Source organism: Marmota marmota, unplaced genomic scaffold, assembly GCF_001458135.2.
Source record: "Marmota marmota marmota unplaced genomic scaffold, marMar, whole genome shotgun sequence".
Classification (NCBI taxonomy): domain Eukaryota; kingdom Metazoa; phylum Chordata; class Mammalia; order Rodentia; family Sciuridae; genus Marmota; species Marmota marmota.
In genome coordinates, this window is record NW_025999977.1 from 36,509,110 (window position 1) to 36,529,567 (window position 20,458).

The 20,458-nt window shown below is 43.7% G+C and overlaps 1 protein-coding gene across 2 annotated transcripts in view; it reads left to right on the top strand.

Moving 5' to 3' along the window:
• The first annotated feature begins 7,678 nt into the window (after positions 1-7,678).
• Positions 7,679-20,458, top strand: part of Xdh (xanthine dehydrogenase) — a 61,299-nt gene continuing 48,519 nt past the window's right edge. For both annotated transcript variants that reach the window (XR_007348131.1, XM_015479794.2), the window contains exons 1-4: positions 7,679-7,829; positions 13,878-13,935; positions 17,003-17,099; positions 18,027-18,135. Coding sequence is in view for 1 of the 2 variants with exons in the window: in XM_015479794.2 (XP_015335280.1) it covers positions 7,788-7,829; positions 13,878-13,935; positions 17,003-17,099; positions 18,027-18,135 (306 nt within the window). In the remaining variant the exon portion in view is untranslated. The remainder of the gene's footprint in view (positions 7,830-13,877; positions 13,936-17,002; positions 17,100-18,026; positions 18,136-20,458) is intronic.

A 20,458-nucleotide genomic window follows, 5' to 3' on the forward strand; every position in this document is an offset into this window, starting at 1 on the left:
CATGCCCTTCAGTGGATGAATGGATAAAAAAATGTGGCATATATACACAATGGGATTTTACTCAGCATTAAAAGAGAATAAAATCATGGCATTTGCAGATAAATGGATGGCGTTGGAGAAGATAATGCTAAGTGAAGTTAGTCAATCCCCAAAAAAGAAATGCTGAAAATTTTCTCAGATATAAGAAGGCTGACTCATAGTGGGGTAGGAAGGGAGAGCATGGGAGGATTAGATGAATTCTAGATAAAGAAGAGGGGTGGGAGGGAAAGGGAGGAGGCAGAGGATTAGCAAGGGCTGTGGAATGTGATGGACATCATTATCCAAAGTACATGTATGAAGACTCGAATTTGGTGTCAACATATTTTATATGTATATAGATATGAAAAATCGTGGTATATATGTGCAATAAGAATTGCAATGTAAAAAAAACAAAGTACATGTATAAAGGCATGAATTGGCATGAACATACTCTATATACAAAGATATGAAAAATTGTACTCTATATGTGTAATAAGAATTGTAATGAATTCTGCTGTCAAGTATTTAAAAAAAATAAAATCAATAAAACTAAAAAAAGAAGTTCTGAAAGAATGGAATATGTTAAAAAAACTTCCATTTTAATTAAAAATTGTAATAAGTGCAGAAAATGAATGGGGGTTCCCCTAGATTGCAGACAAAGTGCACATCCAGATGCAAATAGAGGAAGTGAGCAGACTGGAGGGTTAGCTGTTGCAGAGGCCAGCAGAGAGGCTTCTGAAGGGAGCTGAAAGCATAGCTAGGGCACAAGGGGCCAGGGCACAAACTCAAGAACAATGCAGACTCCACAACTGTTGGCCCATCCCTGCCCTTCAGAGAACTCTCTGTAAAGTTCTTCCTGAACTGACTCTTCCTCCAGAGAACGCTTAGCCCCGAGAGAGCTCATGATTCCAGAAATAAAAACATAGCTCTTGGCAGGATTTTCATTTTTCTTATCATTTATGATTTCCTGAAAGTGCAGTTCCAAGGGGGAAGAGACCTGTTTCCAGGAGGTTTTTCTGTGAATTCTGGGACTTTGCATGCCAATGCTGTACAAAGTAAGCCAAGACAACTCTTAATAAAGTGTGGGTAAATAAAGGTAATACAATGTAAGTTTTATTTGGCCTATTCCAAGATCACAAAATTCCACTAATTCAGCCCCAATTTCAGAATTCATCCCACCTCGGAAAGAATATTCGGGAGGTCTTAAATTTGGAAAATTCTCATTTTAAAGTTGTTTTCCCCTAATTTATAATAACTTGAAAAATTGCAGAAAGGTATCTAAAACCATCAAGTTGGCAGAATATGACTTTCTAGTGTTCATCCTTTTGTAAAAATATCAATTTGAACAAAAATACATGAAAGAAAATTCCTTCACAAGAGCCAAGAGAACCAATTAAGAGGTTAAAACAGCTGGATGGAGGACAGAAATAAGAAAAGATGAACTGGAGATGGTAGGAAGAATAGCAGTACAAGGACACTCCCCACCACAAGCAGCCAAGAGTGGAGATATCTTCCACTTGGGAGAAGAAAAGGAAAGCGAGCATTAGTCTTTGCCCTGAAACCCAGCACTGGCCTGTCCCAGTAAACCCAGCATCAAGTAGGCCCCTAAAGCCCCAGACTCCAGGATAATACTTGTGTACTAAATCTCCTGGCACCCCTTGGTGCCAAGTGGGATCCCAGAGCATCCGTTTCCATCCCAGTACTGGACAGTCCCTTTAGACTCAGGTTAAGTGCAATAATGCCAGCTTGGCCTCTTTGTACATGGAAAGACTGGTACTCATGGAAACATGTCCTAAGTTCACCCTCACAGACCCAGGCTCCAAGACTACCCCCTTTGGATCCTATCAACAGATTGGCCCCAGTGAATCCTGGCTCCAGGCTCAACCTTGTGGACCCCAGCTCCAGACCCTGATGCCTGATGACCCAGGCATCAAGTTAGCCTGCTTGAGGACTTCAAGAGCAAGCTTATTCACAGACACTTTGCCCCAAATCTCTGGACTGGCCAAATTAAACAGCACCTGTAAAGGATCATTCACAGTGTTTAAGTGGGATGCAAAGATGGTTTGATATATGCAAATCTATAAATGCTATATGAAAAGAATGAAGGACAAAAAATCATATAACCATCTCAATAGTTACAGAGAATTTGACAAATGACACAGACTCTTAAGAAATTAGATACAGAAGGAATGTTCTTCAACACAATAAACATCACATTCAATGGTGAAAAGTTGAGAAATTTTCCACTAAGATCAAGAACACGACAATGATGCCCACTCTTATCCCCTCTATTCAACATAGTACTAGACGTCATAGCCAGAGCATGTAGGCAAAAGAAAGAAATAAAAGGTATCCAAATCAGAAAGGAAGAATATTCATTGGCCCTATTTATAAATGATATGATCTTATATATAGAAAAACCTGAAGACCCCAAGAAAAACCTGTTAGAACTAATAAATGAATTTAGTAAAGTTTCAGGATACAAAATTAGCCTACAAAAATCAGTAGTATGCCAACACACTAATAGTTAGCTATCTGAAAAAGAATCTGAAAAAGAAATCAATAAAACAATCCTACTTACAATAGTCACCCCCCCAAAAAGAAAAGTACTGAGAAAATTTAGCCAAGGAGGTGAAAGATCTATACACTGAAATTCTAAAACATGGATAAAGTACAAGAAATTGAAGATACAAATAAATGGAAAGATAGCCTATATTCATGGATTGGAAGAAATAATGTTGTCAAAATGTGCATATTGGCCAAAGCAATTTACAAATCCAATCAATCCCTACCAACATTTCTGTGGCATTTTTTTCTTTTTTTTTTCAAAAAAAACTATTTTTAATTTTTATTGGTGTATCATAATTATACATAATAGTGGGATACATTGTGACATATTCATAGTACACATAATATAATTTGATCAATTTTATTTTCTAGAACATTCTTTCCCTTTTATCTTCTTTCTCCTGATCCCCTTCATCTCCTTCCATTTTCATGAGATCTCTTTTCTTTTCTTCAGTCTTCCACGTATGAGAAAAAATGTTCAAGCCTTTTGGTTCAAGATTCTTAGGATTGGATGAGAAATTATTTCAGTCTAGGCTCTCTCACTCTATCTCTTTCAGCATTTGCTATAAGTCAAGTCATAGTTTGGATGATTGGTGGAAGACAGTTTCATTGTAATTTCCCCAGAGATTAGAGAGTTGAATGTTGGGCTCTTCCTCATTGTCCTTTACATTTATCAGGTCAACTAGGACTCACTCATGACAATTGTGGGGTTTCAAGTGCTACAGCAAGAAACTCCCATTTACAATCTCTTTTTAAACCTTTGTTTGCAACACATTCACTGATTTCAAAAGAAGTTATATTTCTGCCCAAACTCAGGGGGTAGGGAAATAAGCTCATCTCTTGATGGGAAAATGTTAAACATCGTGTTGAAAGGGCAGTGATGCAGGGGCAAGTCACTATCCCATGGATCTAAATTGGCTTTTCATTTGCCTCTGCCCCATCTATAAAAACACTATGCATTCTTGGGTGTTCTGTGGTGCTGTCTGTCCTAAATCATGTCTGTATGTGGTTGTGTTTGTTCTGTACTAAACTGTTCAACCAGTTTGCCTGTTCTTGTACACATATCCCACAACTCTGGTTAGTGAAGCTATTGGATGGATTTGGGACTGTAATAGTATAAACCCTAAAATGTTCTTTACGATGGTCTGGCTCTTTTTTTTTAAATTTTTATTGTTGGTTGTTCAAAACATTACATAGTTCTTGATATATCATATTTCACACTTTGATTCAAGTGGGTTATGAACTTCTGTGGCATTTTTTCATAGAAGTAGAATAACAATTCTAAAATTCATGAGAAATCATACAAGATCCCAAATAGACAAATTAATCATGAGAGCCCCCCTACCCCCCCGCCACCCTGCAAACTGGTGGCATCCACTACTTGATTTGAAATTATACTGTTTTGTTATAGTAATCAAAACAGCATGGGACTGGCATGAGAGAGAGAGAGAGAGAGAGAGAGAGAGAGAGAGAGAGAGAGATTGATTCAGAGAGGGAGAGAGAGAGAGAGAGACTTAACCCAATGGAGCAAAGCAGAGCCTAGAAATAAACTCACACATTTATGGAAAATTGATTTTTGAGAAATATGCCAAGAAAGTACAATGAGGAAAGAAGAGTCTCTTTAGAGGATGGTATTAGGAAAATTGGACAACCACAAGCAGAAGAGTGAAACTGAACCCCATCTCACACCACATATAAAGCAACTCAAAATAGATTAAAGATTAAACATAAAACCAAAACATAAGAAGCAAAGCTACTTAAAGAAAACAGGTGGAAAATTCCATAATGTTTGTCTGGCAATGTTTTTTTTTTCTTTATATGATCTTTAAAGTACAAGCAACTAAAGCAAACCCAACAACTGAGACTACAATAAGTTAAATAGCAGAGGCAGGCAAACAGCAGAGTGAAGGGGAAACTTATGGAATTGGAGAAAATATCTGCAAACCATATATCTGGTTAGGGTTAGAATCCAAAACATATGAGGAACTCATATAACTGAGTAGCAAGAAAATTAATAACCCAATTAAAAAATGGTCAAACAACCTGAATAGAAGTTTTAAAAGAAGACATACAAATGGCCAATGGGTATATGAAAAAATGATCAATATCAGAGAAGTGCAAATTAAAATATCAGAGAGTTATCTGCTCATAACTGTTAGAATGGCTATTATCAAATGAAGGAAGGAATGAAGGAAAGAAAAAAAATAAGTATAGGGAAAGGGATGTGGAGAAAAGGGAACCCTCACCCAATGTTGGTGGAAATGTAAATTAAGTTAAACATCCATTAAGTTAAATAGTAGGAGGGGTCTCCTAGCAACCACGCTACTGGGTATACTTCCAAAGGAAACACAATCAGTAGGTTGAAGAGATGTCTATACTATCATGTTTATCACAGCATTATTTTCAGTAGAGCCATGACATGAAATCAAATTAAGTTTCCATCAATGAATGAAATGCATAAAGAAAACTTGGTAAACACATATGATGGAATCCTATACACCCCTAAAATGGAAACCCTGTTATATGCAACAACATGGCTGTACCTAAAGGAAATTCTGTTAAGTGAAATAAGTCAGGTAGAGAAAAACAAGTAGCACACAATCTCACTTATATGTGGAATATTAAAAAGTCATATTAATAGAAGCAGAGAATAGAATAGCTTTCTAAGGATTGGAAGACATTGAGAAGATAGTGGGGAAAAACACAAAATTTCAGTTAGAAAGGAAAAATAAATTCAAGAGGTTCATTGTATGACATAATAACTATATTTGATAATGTATTATATTTTGAAAATTGCTGAGATTGTCTGTGTTCTTAGTACAAAAATATGACACATACGTGAGGTAATGAGCATGTTAATTAGTTCAATCGAGTATTCCACAATGTGTGCATATTTCAAAACGTGTTGTATCTAATCAATACATACACTTTTAATTCGTCAATTTAAAAAACAAGGTCACAGAGGAAGAAAACGGTTGCAAATATTTTGCTGAGTAAGAAGTAATCATGGTTTTCAAAGTTTTTGTCAGACTTCAGTACCCGAGGTTCCTACCCGTAAAAATAGAAGTGGACTTTCTGAATGACAACACAAACCCTTACTGAAAACTTCTTTTTTACCTTTCAAAGCTCTGTAGAAGCAGAGAGGAATTTGGCCTTCAAATTCAAAAAAAGGGGTAGAGATGCTCTGAGTGGGGAGAAGCAAACCGGGATGTTATAAGGAACATTTATTGTGAGGGACACATTTAACCTAGGTCTCATTTAATTTTTAGAGGAGTTGGTTCTTACAAAGTAGGCACAGTAACCCCATTTTGTAAATGAGAATATCAAGGTCAAGAGAGTAATGTTTGCAAAGTTTGCATAAAAGTAGTGGAGGTACAATTTGAGCCCATCTACCTGACTCGGAAGCCTGAGCTCTTTCCTCAGCCCTTTGTTTGAACCTCAGGGTTCTCTGAGAAGTTGGTTAGGGACTGTCTAAGCAGAAGGGGCAGGTTTGTGAAGCTGGGTGGATCAGTGACTAGATAAAAAGCCTGTCAATCACAGAGGCATGAGGGTTAGGGAGAAATGACTCAGTGTAGAACATTCTCCAGGCCCAGTCGTGATCCCCCTTCCCACCTTCTTCCTTCTTCCTTTTAATGTAGGATTTTTCAACCTTGGCTTGATTGACATTTTAGGTTGGATTATTCTTTTCTGTGGGTGGATGGGGGGGGCTGCTCTGTGCTTTGTAGGACGTTTAGTCACACTGCTGGCTTCTGTCCTCCATGCAGTAGCAACTCTCCCCAGTCCTGACATTGAGACCTATCCCAGACATTGCCAAATGGCTCCCAAGGTGGGAAACCACCCTGGTTAACAACCAGTGTCTTGTACTGACCAGCCATCCCAGTTTGCTCTGGACTGAGGGATTTGCCAGAGATTTGGGGCTAAAATTGGGATAGTCCAGGGCAAATTGGAATGTTTGATGATGATATGAGTAAAAATCCCCTCTCCTGGTTGAATAACAGCTGCGCTGGGAGAAGGGTAGGGTGCTGACTCGTGGTTTTCTGGGCAGTCTTCAGGGTCTCTGAGCTGTTGCTGCACCAAGCACATCTGCCCGGCGTTCCTTTATTCCCTGCACCTAGCCTGCCAAGGGTGTAGGGGACATCCTCCTTCAGGAAGGTTGGCTGAGTGCCTGTGCAGGTTGTTAGAAGACTGAGGAAGACCAGAGGGGAAGCTGGTGTCCGGGAGGGGAGCTGGAGGGTGCTGGACTACAGAGAGCCCATTGGTTCTGCTTGGGTGGACCGTGCCCACGTATGCTTACACCAGGAGTTAATGGTACTGATGGGGGGAGGCTTTTCAGCTCTGTTAATGTGGTCTATGCCTAGGTGGTCTGTGCATTTTAATTTACTTGGTATTTTGAAACATTTTTATGAGTTACTCTGACAGCTTATCAAGGGCATTTTCCTGGGAGAAAATTCAAATAAAAGAAAAATCTCAAAAACGGTTTGCTGTCAGATTGTTTGGTTGTGTTGATGGCAATACCTTTGCAACAGGGTTAAATATTTCTTTGCAAATTTGTAAGGCACTTCTGAAATAGCATTTGTCCCTCAGCCTTCTGCCCTGTATGTTGTTCTCGTGCCCCTTTATGGGATGACTACTGAATTCTGGAGCAGCTAAGAGAAGTCTGATGTCCAATGCTGGGCTTTGAATCTGGCTCCCTGAGCTCTGTGACCTGTCCACTCCACCAGGTCGTGAGACAACAGCACTTGCTTGGCAGGGCTGCGTCTGTGCTGTTGTAAACCTGGAGGGGTGAAATGCAAGTGTGGACGTGGAGGGAGGGAATCAGCTTCGTCCGGACAGCAGTCACTGACAATGGTCCTTCCCTTCGGTCTGTCTTGCAACAAAACATGAGGGCCGTGCCCCAAGTCCATGGTCACCTGTACCAAGACAAGGCCCAGCCACTCTGTGGAAGCACTCTTCCTCTGTGCTCTTCTCCACAGCTATGGAATGTGACTGGTGTGTAGGGTTGTTTGCATTTTCCTGGATTATGTAAACCAGTGGCTTTTGCCAAGAACTGTCTGTGCCCTGAAGCTGCAAGCTGGTTCTCTCCCATTGGCCAACTTGGTTTCATTTTATAGGAGGCGTAGCTTTCAAGTTGCAGAGCAGTGGTAACTGCTAGTGTCTCTTAGGAGTGTGGTACCTGGAGTTTAGGGACTCCACCGGTGACAATGACAGCAGATGAGTTGGTTTTCTTTGTGAATGGCAGAAAGGTAAGCCGGTGTTGACCTTAGGCTTGGAGTCCCTGCTCCTTGGGAGGGGATGCGTGTCCTCTAGAAGAGGTGTATTCTGCTTCTCTCTAGCCTGGTCCTTCTTGTTTTCCTCTCTTCAAAAGTGTTGTTGTGTTTTGTTAATATTGAGACAAGAAACCCTCTCAGGGCTAGGTCACAGGCCGGACACTCCAGGCACAAAAGAGTGAGGGGTGGAGGGTTCTGAGTGCTTACTCTGCAATAGGAGACACACTGGCAGAGCCAGGAAAAGGGACAAAGTTCTAGGTGAGTCGGGAAGTGACCAGCCACACCTATATTTCTGTGTTGAATTAGATATATCTTAATGATTTTGTGGCTTTCTTTACTTGGAGAGGGATCAGGAATATGTTTTTTAAGTTAGCATCAGGATATGTTATGTGCAAAGCTTTTGATTCTGATATATTGTGTGTTTATATATACACTTATGGAACAGCTGTTCTGATTGACGGTGTGGGGACGTATACTGACACCTTGTGGCAAACATGATTTCATAAAGGAGACACTCCCCCTTCCCTGGTTCTACCAATAAGTATTGCAAAAATCTTACCTGCTTAGATTAACTGCATTAGTGCACTGGGACCTAAGAAAGGTGGCATGGGTGCGAGTCCTTGGGCATTGCAAGAGCGAGAATCTTTGCAGCTTTACTGCAGGTGCAGGCAGAGAGGGAGTGAAGCCATTCCATCGTCTCCAGCTCTGTTTGCCCTCCCTGCACCAAGAGGTTCACAGGGTTTGAATCTGGCTCCCTGAGCTCTGTGACCTGTCCACTCCAGCGAGTCGTGAGGCACGGTGCTTGCTTGGCAGGGCTGCGTCTGTGTTGTAAACCTGAAGGGTGAAATAGCAAGTGTGGACGTGGAGGGAGTGAATCAGCTCGGTCCAGTGCAGTGTTTCAGCTCCACGCTTGAGAATGGAAAAGGTCACAAAAGAGTAGCCGCAGTTGTGCTTTGTAACTGGCCGTGTTTTGTGAACGATGAAAGCTCCCAAGGGGTCCCCAAAGAAGGGCACTTTTATTTGTCTCGCTATATTGACATTTTTTTTCCCCATTGAATTGAAAAGCTGAGAGACTTTTGAGGTAATTTTTAAGAACTAAAATGTGCTTCACAGGATTCCAGGACTTACCCTGTCAGGATGTATTTAGGTGGCTAGCAAGAGAATTTCATCAGCCAACATAACATCAGTGCTACAAAGACTATTGGTCGAGTGGTGCCATCAGAGGTGCTGGGGTTCAGAGCTGTCTGAGATGCTTCCTTTTCAGGAGTGACACCTTGTGCCAAACCAAGAGGTATGGCAAAACTCCCAAGGTGTGGTAGTAAGCCTTTTGCATCCAACTGCTTAAACTTCTTTACCTTCAGCAATTACTTCATGGAGATGTAAGAAACGATTGTTTGGAATTGGCTTCCTGGAGAGGTTCTTACACAAAGACATCTTCTCTGGAATTTTTATAAGTGATTTTAAAAACTATTTCTAGTTGTAGATGGACAGAATACCTTGATTTTGATTATTTATTCTTATGTGGTGCTGAGGATCGAACTCAGTGCCTTTCACGTGTGAGGCAAGTGCTCTACCACTGAGCCACAACCCCAGCCCCTTATAAGTGATTTTTACAGTGAGTGGCTGGATCCAGAGACTTCCAAAGCTATGCCTTACTCTAAGGTCTTCTTTAGTAAGCCATCCATTTGCGTGTGATAGCATAAGGTCCTGGTCTTCTTCAGGGATGGCTTGCTGTTATGTTCTGGATCTAGATGGGAACATTTCAAAGTAAACTGACTTGGTGAAAGATTGTTTTCCCTTGAACTTTATTTCCAGTTTAGGAAAGGAATCTTAAATTTTTAGAGGGCATCATTATATCACACCCTAGTATCTCTCTGGAAGCTTCTACTACTGCCAGATTCTGGGATGAATGTTCATATCTGTAATTTATGAAGATGGGGCCTCTTGAGAAATACTGGAAAGATGGAGTCACAGTGCAGAGAGTAAAGACGTGACTGTGGTGCTGTAAACACAGCCAAGTGAGGGACCCTGGTCTCATAAAGCAGCAATGAGTAAGCTTGTTCTGCTTTCATTCTTGTGATGTTTCAGCCCTTTCGTTATAGGATCTTGTGCAAAGTAGTTACCAAAGAAGCTGTCCAAACTTGGTGAACCCCCCCCCCCCCCCTTTTTTTTTTTTTGGTACTGAGGATTGAATCCCAGAGCACTTAACCTCTGAACCTTAACCTCTGAACCACATCCCCAGCCCTTTTTATTTTTTATTTTGAGACAGGGTCTCGCTAAGTTTGGGGCCTTGCTAAGTTGGTGAGGCTGACTTTGAGCTTATGGATCCTCCTGCCCCAGCCTCTCCAGTTGCTGGAATTATAGGTATGCACCACCACGCCTGGCCTGGTGACTTGTTTTTCAATGTGAGCCTCTTACACGGCTTGTTCTGTCCAGCACTCTGGGGTCTAGAGAGGGTGCTATATGCAAAACATCAAACACCCAGAGGACCTTCTGGGGGAGGACCAGCCTGGGTGACTACATATCTTAGATCTTCTGGTCTAGAGTCAGAGTCAGAGGAAAAGAGCCCCTAAGGATTTTATTATTGTAACAATAGTCCTTTTGGGTGGTCGCTGAGTAATCACTCTGTTTAGTGGAGATGTTGGCGCCTAAGTCCAAGAGGATTCAGCAGTTAGGGTGCAGCTGGAGGTATCTAGGAGCGACTCCACAGGAACCATATGTAGGCTAGAAAGAGCCTCCTGTTGACTTTCACTCATTCACTCATTCATGTGGCCAACGTTTATCAAGCTCCTTCCAAGACATGAATACAGGACAAGTACTAGAAAAATACCATGTCTGAGACCAGGCATTTGCCATTCAAGAACCCAGGGACAGGTGAAGTAATGTATTCCAAATGCATTTTACAGGAAACTAGTCTCATGAAATAGTCTTCTTGGATACTCTTAAAACTCTCAGCATAGTACTTGGTACATAGTAAATGCCCAATTAATGTGGGTGGAATGAATGGAGGGATATTAAAAGCCCTGAGAAATCCTGAACAAAAGAAATATAGTTTTAAACCTTATATTTTTTAAATTGTTTTAAATTTACAGAAAAGTTGCAAGAAGACTATAAAGCAATTTGAACTACCCTTTACTCAAAAGCTGCTAACCTCTTATTATAGTTGCTTTATTCTTCAAACATGCACATATGTACAAAGATGTACAGATGTATATAAGCATGCACTCAATTTTATGTTAGATAATATATGTATAAATTATAAAGTATAATTTTTCTGAATTATTTGAGAGAAGGTTTCATATTCATGCCCCTTTACTTCAAATTCTTAAAATAAGAATGTTCCTAGAGAGTGAGATTTCACTTATAGAATGCAGAAAATTTATTTTTGATATAATACCATTACTTATGGATCTTTTGCAAAATTATTATTCTCCCAATAACATCATTCTTTCCCACTCTTTGCCCCCAGGCAGAATCCAGGGCCGTGCCTTACGGTTAGTTATTTTGGTCCTTTAATTTGAAATAGTACCTGTTTTCCTTTGTCGTTCATGACATTGCTGTTTCTGAAGAGAATAGGCCAGTTATTTGTTCCCATGTTCTTCAGATTGGGTTTGTCTCATGCTTTCCTGTAATTAGATTCTGAGTCAGCTTTTGGGGCAGGAATGCCACACAAGTATGGTGTCTTTCTCAGTGAGTTCTCTAAGGGAGTGCATGATCGTGATGTGAACTTTGATCTCTTGGCAAACGTGGGGTCCACTAGTTTCCTTTGCTGCAAGTAACTCTTTTTACCTTTGTAATGAATCATCTGCAAACAGAAACTTTGAGATTATATAAATACCTTGTTCATTAAATTTAACCCACTAGTGATTAACTGGATTAATTGTCGTGTTGATTACAAGATGGCCAATCGTATTTATCACCTGATATTCTTCTGTCAGGAATAGCTTTCTCTTCTCTTCCATTTGTTCATTTATTGATCATTTATTTGGATTCGTGGATTTTAATCTTACTTCATGGGCTCTAATGCTTTATAATCATTATTTCTCTTGATGCTCGAGTTTTCCCAGAGCAATCGACTGAACCCAGTTTTCGTAAATCCATTTCCTCGCCAGGTGTTTTTGCTGGGAATGCCCATCGGCAGCCTGTTGAGAGTGTTCCGCACACCTGGGAAGCCCTGCAGCCACGCTATGACAGCAGCATGGCCGTTACCTGTGGGAATTCAATGGAGGGTGGGCCACCGAGGTTGGGGTGGCGTGGGAAGCCTTGACTGGACAATAGAGTCTTCTGTGAAGTCAAGGTGCACGTGTAAGAGAGCAAGAATGCTGAAAGGTATGGGGGCTGGAAGATAGAAGAGGGATTTTCAGTTTGGTGTATGACAGGAGGAAGGAAAAACATGGAGGGAAACAACAGCCAAAGAGGCTCTTACTGCTGTGCATGAGAAAGGTGATAAGATCATGATTATTGGCATTTATGATTTTTCCTCCAGGAGAAAAAAAAAATGACTCCTTGTGTGAACTTTGTAGCCAGGATGTTGAACAAACTAGACCCAAGGGGCATGATCATATGAGGCAATTAAGTTTATCTCCCAATGTCCTTCAGCCTTATTCAAAGGGCAAACTCTTAGCAGTTTTATAAACTTTTTGATTACTTGCAGTTACAAAGAGTCGTAATATCTATGTAAGTTGCCAAACATGGTCTCAACTCAGGATGGCGTGGTAAGGGGAGCGAGGAAGCAGTCGTTCAATTGGTACTGCTGTCAGATGACTTCTGGTTTTCAGGGCTTTTCAGCTGTTGGGAGCTGACCCTTTCCCTCCTCCTGCAATGACTTTGCAGATTCTTCAGGGGCCACCACGGAGAGCATTCCTTTGCATGTCTCATGACAAGAGTGATGTGCTTTTCTCTGGCTTTTCCTCAGCCTCCAGGGTTAGGAGGTCCACTCCACACAGACTCCCCATTAGAGGGCTCCTCACCCGCCCTTGGCAGTCTTTTTTGAGAATAATTTAAACATCTCCAAGCCAGTTCTCTCTACCCCATGGATGGCCTGCACTCAGCCCATGGCCACCCATATCCTGGGCTCTGCCACTTTAGGAGCATGCCCTGATCTCAGTTTGATCTTAACTAGAGGTTCAAGTGCCTCCTCGTGAGTTATTAATTGTATGTTAAGTCCACCTATAGCTGTTTCCATATTCCAGACTACCATATCCCCTATGCTGCAAAGGTGGTGTTGTGGCTTTATGTGCCATGGGTTTGGGGTGTGAGGCAGATTCCTCCTTCCCTTCCACTTAAGGAAACTGTGTGTGACTCAGTACAGTTCTCTCTGAAGAAGCCCTTATCACAGGTTTTCTCCCTTAGTCATCTCAAGAACCCAGAACTGTCCTGATGATGCATGAGGAGTAGTGAAGAAGGGCTTCATAGATTTCCTTTGACAATTCATACTGGGGACAAGCCTCTCACTTTATAGACGGGCTTTTTTTTCCTACCTTGTTGAACATACCGATAGGTCTTTGGCTTGAGATTTCTCCTCCATTCCTAACAAATGTTCAAGCTACTCACTGTGAATCCCCATCCCATACACTACTCTGCAGTGAGCACAGGCCAGATGACTGGCTTTCTCCAGTCACAACAGGGTCTGAGGGTGTATGCTCAAGGAGACAAAGCCAGAGCCTGCCACGTGGACCCTCGCAGCTGTCCCTGGCATTCCAAGATGTGGCCCAGAAGGAGAGATGGGATGATGTGTTTGACTCAGAGGAGGCTCTGCCCTGGTCAGCCCAGGATGGGAGGTGCAGGGCTGAGCAGTGTGGTAGAATCTGAGCATTTAGGGTTGTGAGACTGTATGGATTCCGGCTTGTAGTTTATATGTTCATTCTTATGGAATTGCCAAGAAAAATACCTTGGTTTTCATTATCTAATTGGCATATCTCTGCTAATTCTACCAATTCTTGGATGAGACATGGAAGGGAGAAATCAATTGCAGAAGGATGGTCAAGTATACCCATAATGTATTTTTCTTTCATTTTTTGGTAGGTGGTGGAGAAAAATGCAGATCCAGAAACAACCCTTTTGGTCTACCTGAGAAGAAAGTGTATCCTGACTTAAAGTGGGGGTAGGGGAACGGGGGTAGGGTGGGGCAACAGGGTCTTATTTTCTGGGCTTTGTCATTTCCTAGTGTGAATAGGGCAGCTGTGAGGTGTGGAGGAAAGAGCCCTGGATCTGGAGTCTGGACACTTGTGTTTAGCTACAGTGGTGTCACTCAGTAGCTGTGTGACCTTGTGTAGTCCTTGGGCTCCCTGCATCTGAAACCCTCAGTTCCTGAGTGAGAGGATTATTAGCGATCTCCTTTGAGATCTCTTCCAGCTAAGAGTCTAGTACTTCCAATGTTTGATGCTGTGTCTGAAAAAGACCTTCTCTAGCCCTGGTGGGCTTCGTTTCCCCTGGGAGGAGTCAGTCCTTCCTCAGCTGACATTTGCTTGATACATAAGTGGACTTCCGGAGAACTTTTCCAGCTCCTTCTGGTGGCGGAAGACAAGGGTACAGGTGTCTACTGGGAGAGGAAGCCCGAGTGGGAGCTGTGGCAGTGGCAGACCCTGGAGGCATCAAGGGCAGGGAACTCCTCAGGGGAGACTTGGGGTGCTGCTGTGCTCTCAGTGTGGGCAGGACTCCTGTAAGATCCTCTGTACATTTTGTCCTTTCAGAGTATTAAAGTATGCCGAGACTCTGGGTCAAAACCAACAAAAATAATAGTGGGTGCTAACATTTAGTGAGCACTTATTATGCGCAGGCAGGTTTGTACAGTTGATCTCACTTAGTCTCCAGAGCGATCCCATGGAAGTGTACCACTCCCCTTCAGCAGGGGAGGGAGTGAGGCCTGGGTGATGTGACATGACCTGCCTTACTACTGTATTCTAGGCAAATGTGATAGAGGTTGGACTGAAGCCGAGAACATGCTATTGACCTCTCATCCATACCAGAAACTCTCTGGGGGTCTATTGTCAGGACTGTGCTCATTGGTCCTGACATCTGTGAAAGAACCCCTCCTTCTCCCAGAGGGTTGTCTGGTGCTCTTTCCAGTGATATGTTTGAGGACAACAAAGACTTGTCCAATACTCTCAGAAGTGGCCCTGGAAACCCTGGCCTTGACTGTGGCTCAGTGGTCTCCCATCAGACAGCACAGTGTTTGGGTTTGGTGACCAGAGATTCATAGTAGATGAACCTCATGGTTCTTTTGCAGCAGAGGACCCAGTGGATAGGATCAAGGGACTGCATGGAGTTCCGTTTCCAGCCCATCTGCCTGGGAGGTCTGGGAATAGACCTCCCAGGTCTCAGGTGTTGAGATCAGTTTTAGTTTTCTATTAGTTTCAGTTTTAGTTTTGAAGGCCCAGAAACCTCAGAAATGCCTTAATAGCAATAAGCTGTTTGAAAGGTCAAAGTGCAAGTGAAATCCCAAACTGAAAGTGCTGTAGGGACAGACCAGGCAAGGCACCAAAGATAGCAGGAAACAGTTTTATTTGGCTGCAGCCAGGTTCAGAGGGCACAGCTTTTGCTATAATCAATTAATCCCCTGAACCCTGAGTTCAGGGAGTTTCAGAGTTTTATACCCAGCATGTAAGGGGAGGGGCTCAGAAGTTCACAGTCTGCAGAAGTTCACATAAAAGCAGCTTTTTCTCTCACTGTTCTGGGCAAGTTAACCCTTCAAGGACAACACCTGAGAAGGGGAGAGCTTCTTCTCCCCCTTCTTTCCTCCCCTGCCAGCTGTTACCATGGAGCCCAGTTGTAACTTATCTTAAAAATGTACACATCTCTGTGAAGCCCAGCTCAAGGCCAGAGGCCTTGTTTGCACATTTCTTCAAAGTATTATAGTGGATATGTTTGTGAAAACCTAGTAAGGGGGTGTCCAGCACCTGGAGTGCTGACATCTTCTCGGCCAGTGGCCAAGTAAACAGGGCGACGCAAAAACAGGAAGTTTATCTACATTGAACTCTTTTGCAGAGACTCTTTTGTGGACAGTCCTAAAATCAGCCATGGTGAAGGTTTCTGGAGAGGCCCAGTTAAGTCTTTTCAGTGGAGAAAGGGGGTGCCACTTCAAAAGTTGGCAAGTAAAGTCCTTACATGTTATTGTTGTCTGGGCTAAAGTTTACTTTGTGGGAGTTCCCAGTAAGAGAGAAGACCGTTGATTTCTACCCTGGCTTCTAGAAAGATCCAGAGGCCGGAATACCTTGCTGGACTTCCAGCTCTCACTCCCTGTCTTCATGCACCCCTGCCGATGTCTGAACGGCAGATAACTGTATCTACTTTGTGAAAAAAATAACCAAGGACACAGAAAGCTCTCCTCAGGTCTCAGGTGTGCTTAGAGAGATGGCATGGGGAGGGGGGTGCACACCAAATCAGATGAGCCTTGGGGCCCTAACAAGCAAGGGAACACTTGTGTGGATCATGCTACATCTTGGGTCTCAGTTCATTTTTATTTTGTTTATTACTCTGTGAGAAAAATGATGGTTACTACCCCAGCTGCTAACCAAGTTCTTGTGAAGATCTTCTGGGCACATGGATATAAGTGCTTTCCAAGTATATGATCTATATCATGGCTAGTTGCTCATTTTATCTTGAAAATGAAGGAAGTGACAGGTGAAAATAATCTCAGTCCCCTCAATCTGCTGTAGAGGGCTGGGGGGCATGGGCAGTTAGAGGCCTGTTGCAGAGAATGTGCCCACCAATTGCTGTTCTCTAGAATCGCCCACTAGTGAGGTAAAGTATCAGATTATCTTTCCATAGTTTGTGTAAGCGTTGGGTCCGATTCTGGTCTCTGGTCTCAAAAAACCTTTATTTTAATTTCTACTTGCACATATCATGGCTGGATATTTGAAAGCCTCTGATCTAGCTCCAATTTTGGATCCTGGGACTTTATCAGCCCTACAGGCATCCCTGGGGATGCTGTCAGATGAGAACCTGCTGTCTTGCTCTCTCTTCCTGCCCCACCGGGCTGCAGTGTCTCCTCTGAGCGAGGAGGCCCTGGCTCTGCTGCCTCCCAGGTGGAGGACCCTGAGCCCTGTGTGGGGATGGATGAGCAGACCCATGAGACTCTGCCCAGGCATTCCCAGCAGTCCTGCAGTTTCCTTCCCCTAGTTCATGTTCCTTAACTCGAGACCACACAGTGGGGCTGAGCGGGACCAAGCTTGGCTGTGGAGAAGGGGGCTGCGGGGCTTGCACAGTGATGCTTTCCAAGTACGACCGTTTCCAGAACAAGATCGTGTATCCTTTGCCTGCTGCCTGATTGTCCTTGTGAGGGCTAAGATGCAGGGCCAGCCCGTGAGTGTGCGAGCGTGTGCATGCATGTGCACAGGTATGTGAGCCTGTGATTCTGAGCGAGCTCTAACCACGGACAGGGACATTGTACAATGATAACTTAGCAAGTAACTTCCTGGCTCATGACTGTTGACCAGGTTCTGTGAACGGCTGTTGAAATGATCTTTCTAAAATCAGGCTCACAGCTTGTCTCATGCGCTCCTTTGGTAGCTCTCCATGGCCCCTGTTGGAGTCCAGGCTCCTCCATGGTGCCCTAGCTCTCCTCTCCAGTTTCCCTTCTCATTGTGTGCCAGCACTCCTTCCAGGCCAAGACAGTGTGAGCTACTGATGCCCCAGGCCCACTCATTTCTTGATCTTGGCAAAAGCTTTTTCCCAATGTCTTTTTTCCAAGCCTCTCTACCTGGCAAACTGGTACTAGCTCTTTAGGAGTGGACCCCAAATCACCCCCTCCAGGCAGCCTTCCTTGACTTCTCAAGACAGGGCTAAGTGCCTAAGTGCCTCTTGTCTGTGTGGATTTCAAAGTGCCCCATGCACAGCCCTCCTGAAGTTTTTAAATTGCATCTTTACACCCACTTCTATTTTCCTGGGTTGACTGCAAGCTTTGAAGGCTGGAGATTTCATCTCATTCACCGTCATTCCCCAGCTCTCAGCTGAGTGCTAGCATACAAATGGCACTCAGTCACTGATGTTGATTGTACGTACAGGAGAACCAGTGATGGCTAAGGAAGGCAGGCGAAGAAACTCTAGGGGAAGCTCTATTCAAGGGGCTGGTGTTTCCCGTTTCCCTCTCTTTCCCCACGAGGAGTCCCCCAGACCCTACACTGCTCTGATGACCTGAGTGGACAATGGAGTGACCTTAATCTGGGGTTCTAGCCATTTTTCTGCCAATGCCTGCCTGGCCCCCATCTGCTCCTTGCATCATGTTGCCGTGACTACTGTGGAGGGAATAGGAAGCACCAAGACTCGGCTGCATCCTGTGCAGGTAAGCAGAGGGAAGGAGCTGTGCTCTTGGGGTCAGGGCGTTTTGCAGGAAGGCTCAGGCCAAGCTGCAGACTGGTTTGGGGTTGTCAGGTAGAGTTTCACAACCTGAACAAAGGTCACTTTCTCTTCTTCTGGGTGCTGTGAGATGGAAAGAGAAGGCTTCCAAGCCCAAAACTCCCTCCTGTGGCCAGAGTGGAGCTAACTTTGCATGACCCCAAGGGATCCAAGAGATCAACTGAATCTGGTGATCAGGGTGGTCCAGCTGCACCAGAATGGAAGGAGGAGGGGCAGGGTGCTTTCTTATCTTGTTCCCCGGTAAGCTTAGGAAACCCTCAGTCTTCCCAGGTTCCAAATTCTCTGTGTTCCTTGATTAAAGGCTGATCTACTCTCCATTCTTTGGAGTGGTAATTCTAGTGGCACCTTTATTTCTCGATAATAGGAAATACAAATGTGCTTTCAAGCCTCCACTTTCACTAGGATAGAGGTTATCAAGAGCTAAATAAGATAATAGTGATGGATGAGTACCTGGCTAAGGCTTTCTATCTGCTTTCAGGTAGAATCAGACCACTTGAAAATGAATTAGAATTGGGAACATCTTTGGAGAGAGTGGGCAATTATCTGAGGGGTTTCTGGAGAGGGTCAGGATATTCTCAGGCCAAGTGGAAACACATGGGAGCAGAGCACTGTGGGAAGGAAAGGCCATTGTTTTGTTTGGGGAAACTGAGGAAGGGGCACTTTGGGATTTTGCAATCACTAAAGGTTCCAAAGTTAAGCCCAGGCCTTAATCACCCCCGTGACCAGTTGAGGAGATGTGCCCTTTAGGAGACCTTGCCTTCCCTGACACCTTTCATGACATCATGGATGATGAGTGAGCTGGGCCTGTCCCTAGGGCAGGGCAGGGTGGGGTGGTGTTGCTTTGCCTCTATCATTGTATTCCTTAGACAGGAAATGGGGAAATTACTCAACTTGTCCAACCTGCAGGAGGTGTGAGAAGGGTAATTAGGGCTTGTCATTTCTTTGAAACAAACATGAAAAAAAAAAAAAAAGAATGAATAAACACTGGGATCTTATCTGTATGATCAGTTTAAACCCCTCCCTTTGCAGTCAGACCTTATTCCTGATGCACTTATTTTGGCACCAACTGAGCAACAGCTGGATTTCACTTCTTGTCCATTCATGTGTTTCTCTTGGTTTTGAGGAACTACGCCCCTGCTTTTCCTCCCTCCTCTACGTCAGCATCCTGTGCTGGCTCCTCCTCTGCTCTGTCTCTCCTGCTGTGGGGTCCAGGATGTGCCCTTGAGCCCTTCCCTTCTCCGTGTCTCTCTCGGCGAGTTTGGATCTCTCTACCTGCAAGGGGCATGCACACCCACGCCTTCAGCTCCGACCTTCCCTCAGGTTAGACTCACTTCCGGCTGCCTACTCAACATGGATGTCTAACCTCAAGCTTATCAAAACCTCATTTCCCCCCCTAACTTCTTCCTTCACAGTTTTCCTCTGCCCAGTTGCTCAGGATAAAAATCTAGGAGTTGCCTTTGGTTCTTTCTCTCAAAGACCACATCCAATCCATCCACAAGTGGGGTCCACTCTACCACCCAAACCTCTAATGACATCTTCATTCTTTCAGTTGTCATTTTTGCTACTTGGGCCCAGCCACCATCCCCTTTTATCTGGTCGGCTACGCTATCCTGAGGCTTATTTCCATTCCCGCCCTCTGCAACCCATCCTCCACCTAGGAGCCAGGGTGATTCCTTAAATTCCCCAGTATGATCAGGAAACCCTCAGTCTTCGATCACACACTTCCTGCTGAAGATCCCCACAGGCTTCCCATCACACCCTGATGAAGTTCCCAATCCCAACCCTGGCGTGGGAGGAGCTGCTGTGAGCCAACTTCTCCAGTCACAGCAAGTTCCACCCGTGGCCTTCCAGCAAATCTAGCATGTTAAGCTTGTTCTGGGCCCAGGGCCTTCTCACTGCGGTTCTCTCTCCCTAGAATATGCTCTTCTATGATTCAAATAGTGTTACTTAATTCAGGGTAAGGGCTCCCTTTCAAATTGGCTTTTTCTGACCACTGTGTTCAGCCACCATCACAATGGATCATGCATGTCATTCTGTAAAAACTCTCTGTGCACAAAATCTCCACCTGGGATTCCTTCTTTGTCAGTGTTTTCCTTGTGAGAATGTGGGCTTTGGAGATCTCTCCTTGTCTCTCCTCTTCACTGTTCTGTTCCCAGTGCCTTTACTGTGCCGGGTGCATGAGAGATTCTCAGTCAATATTCATAAAATCAATTAATATATATACAGGATACTAAGGTTATAATATTCTG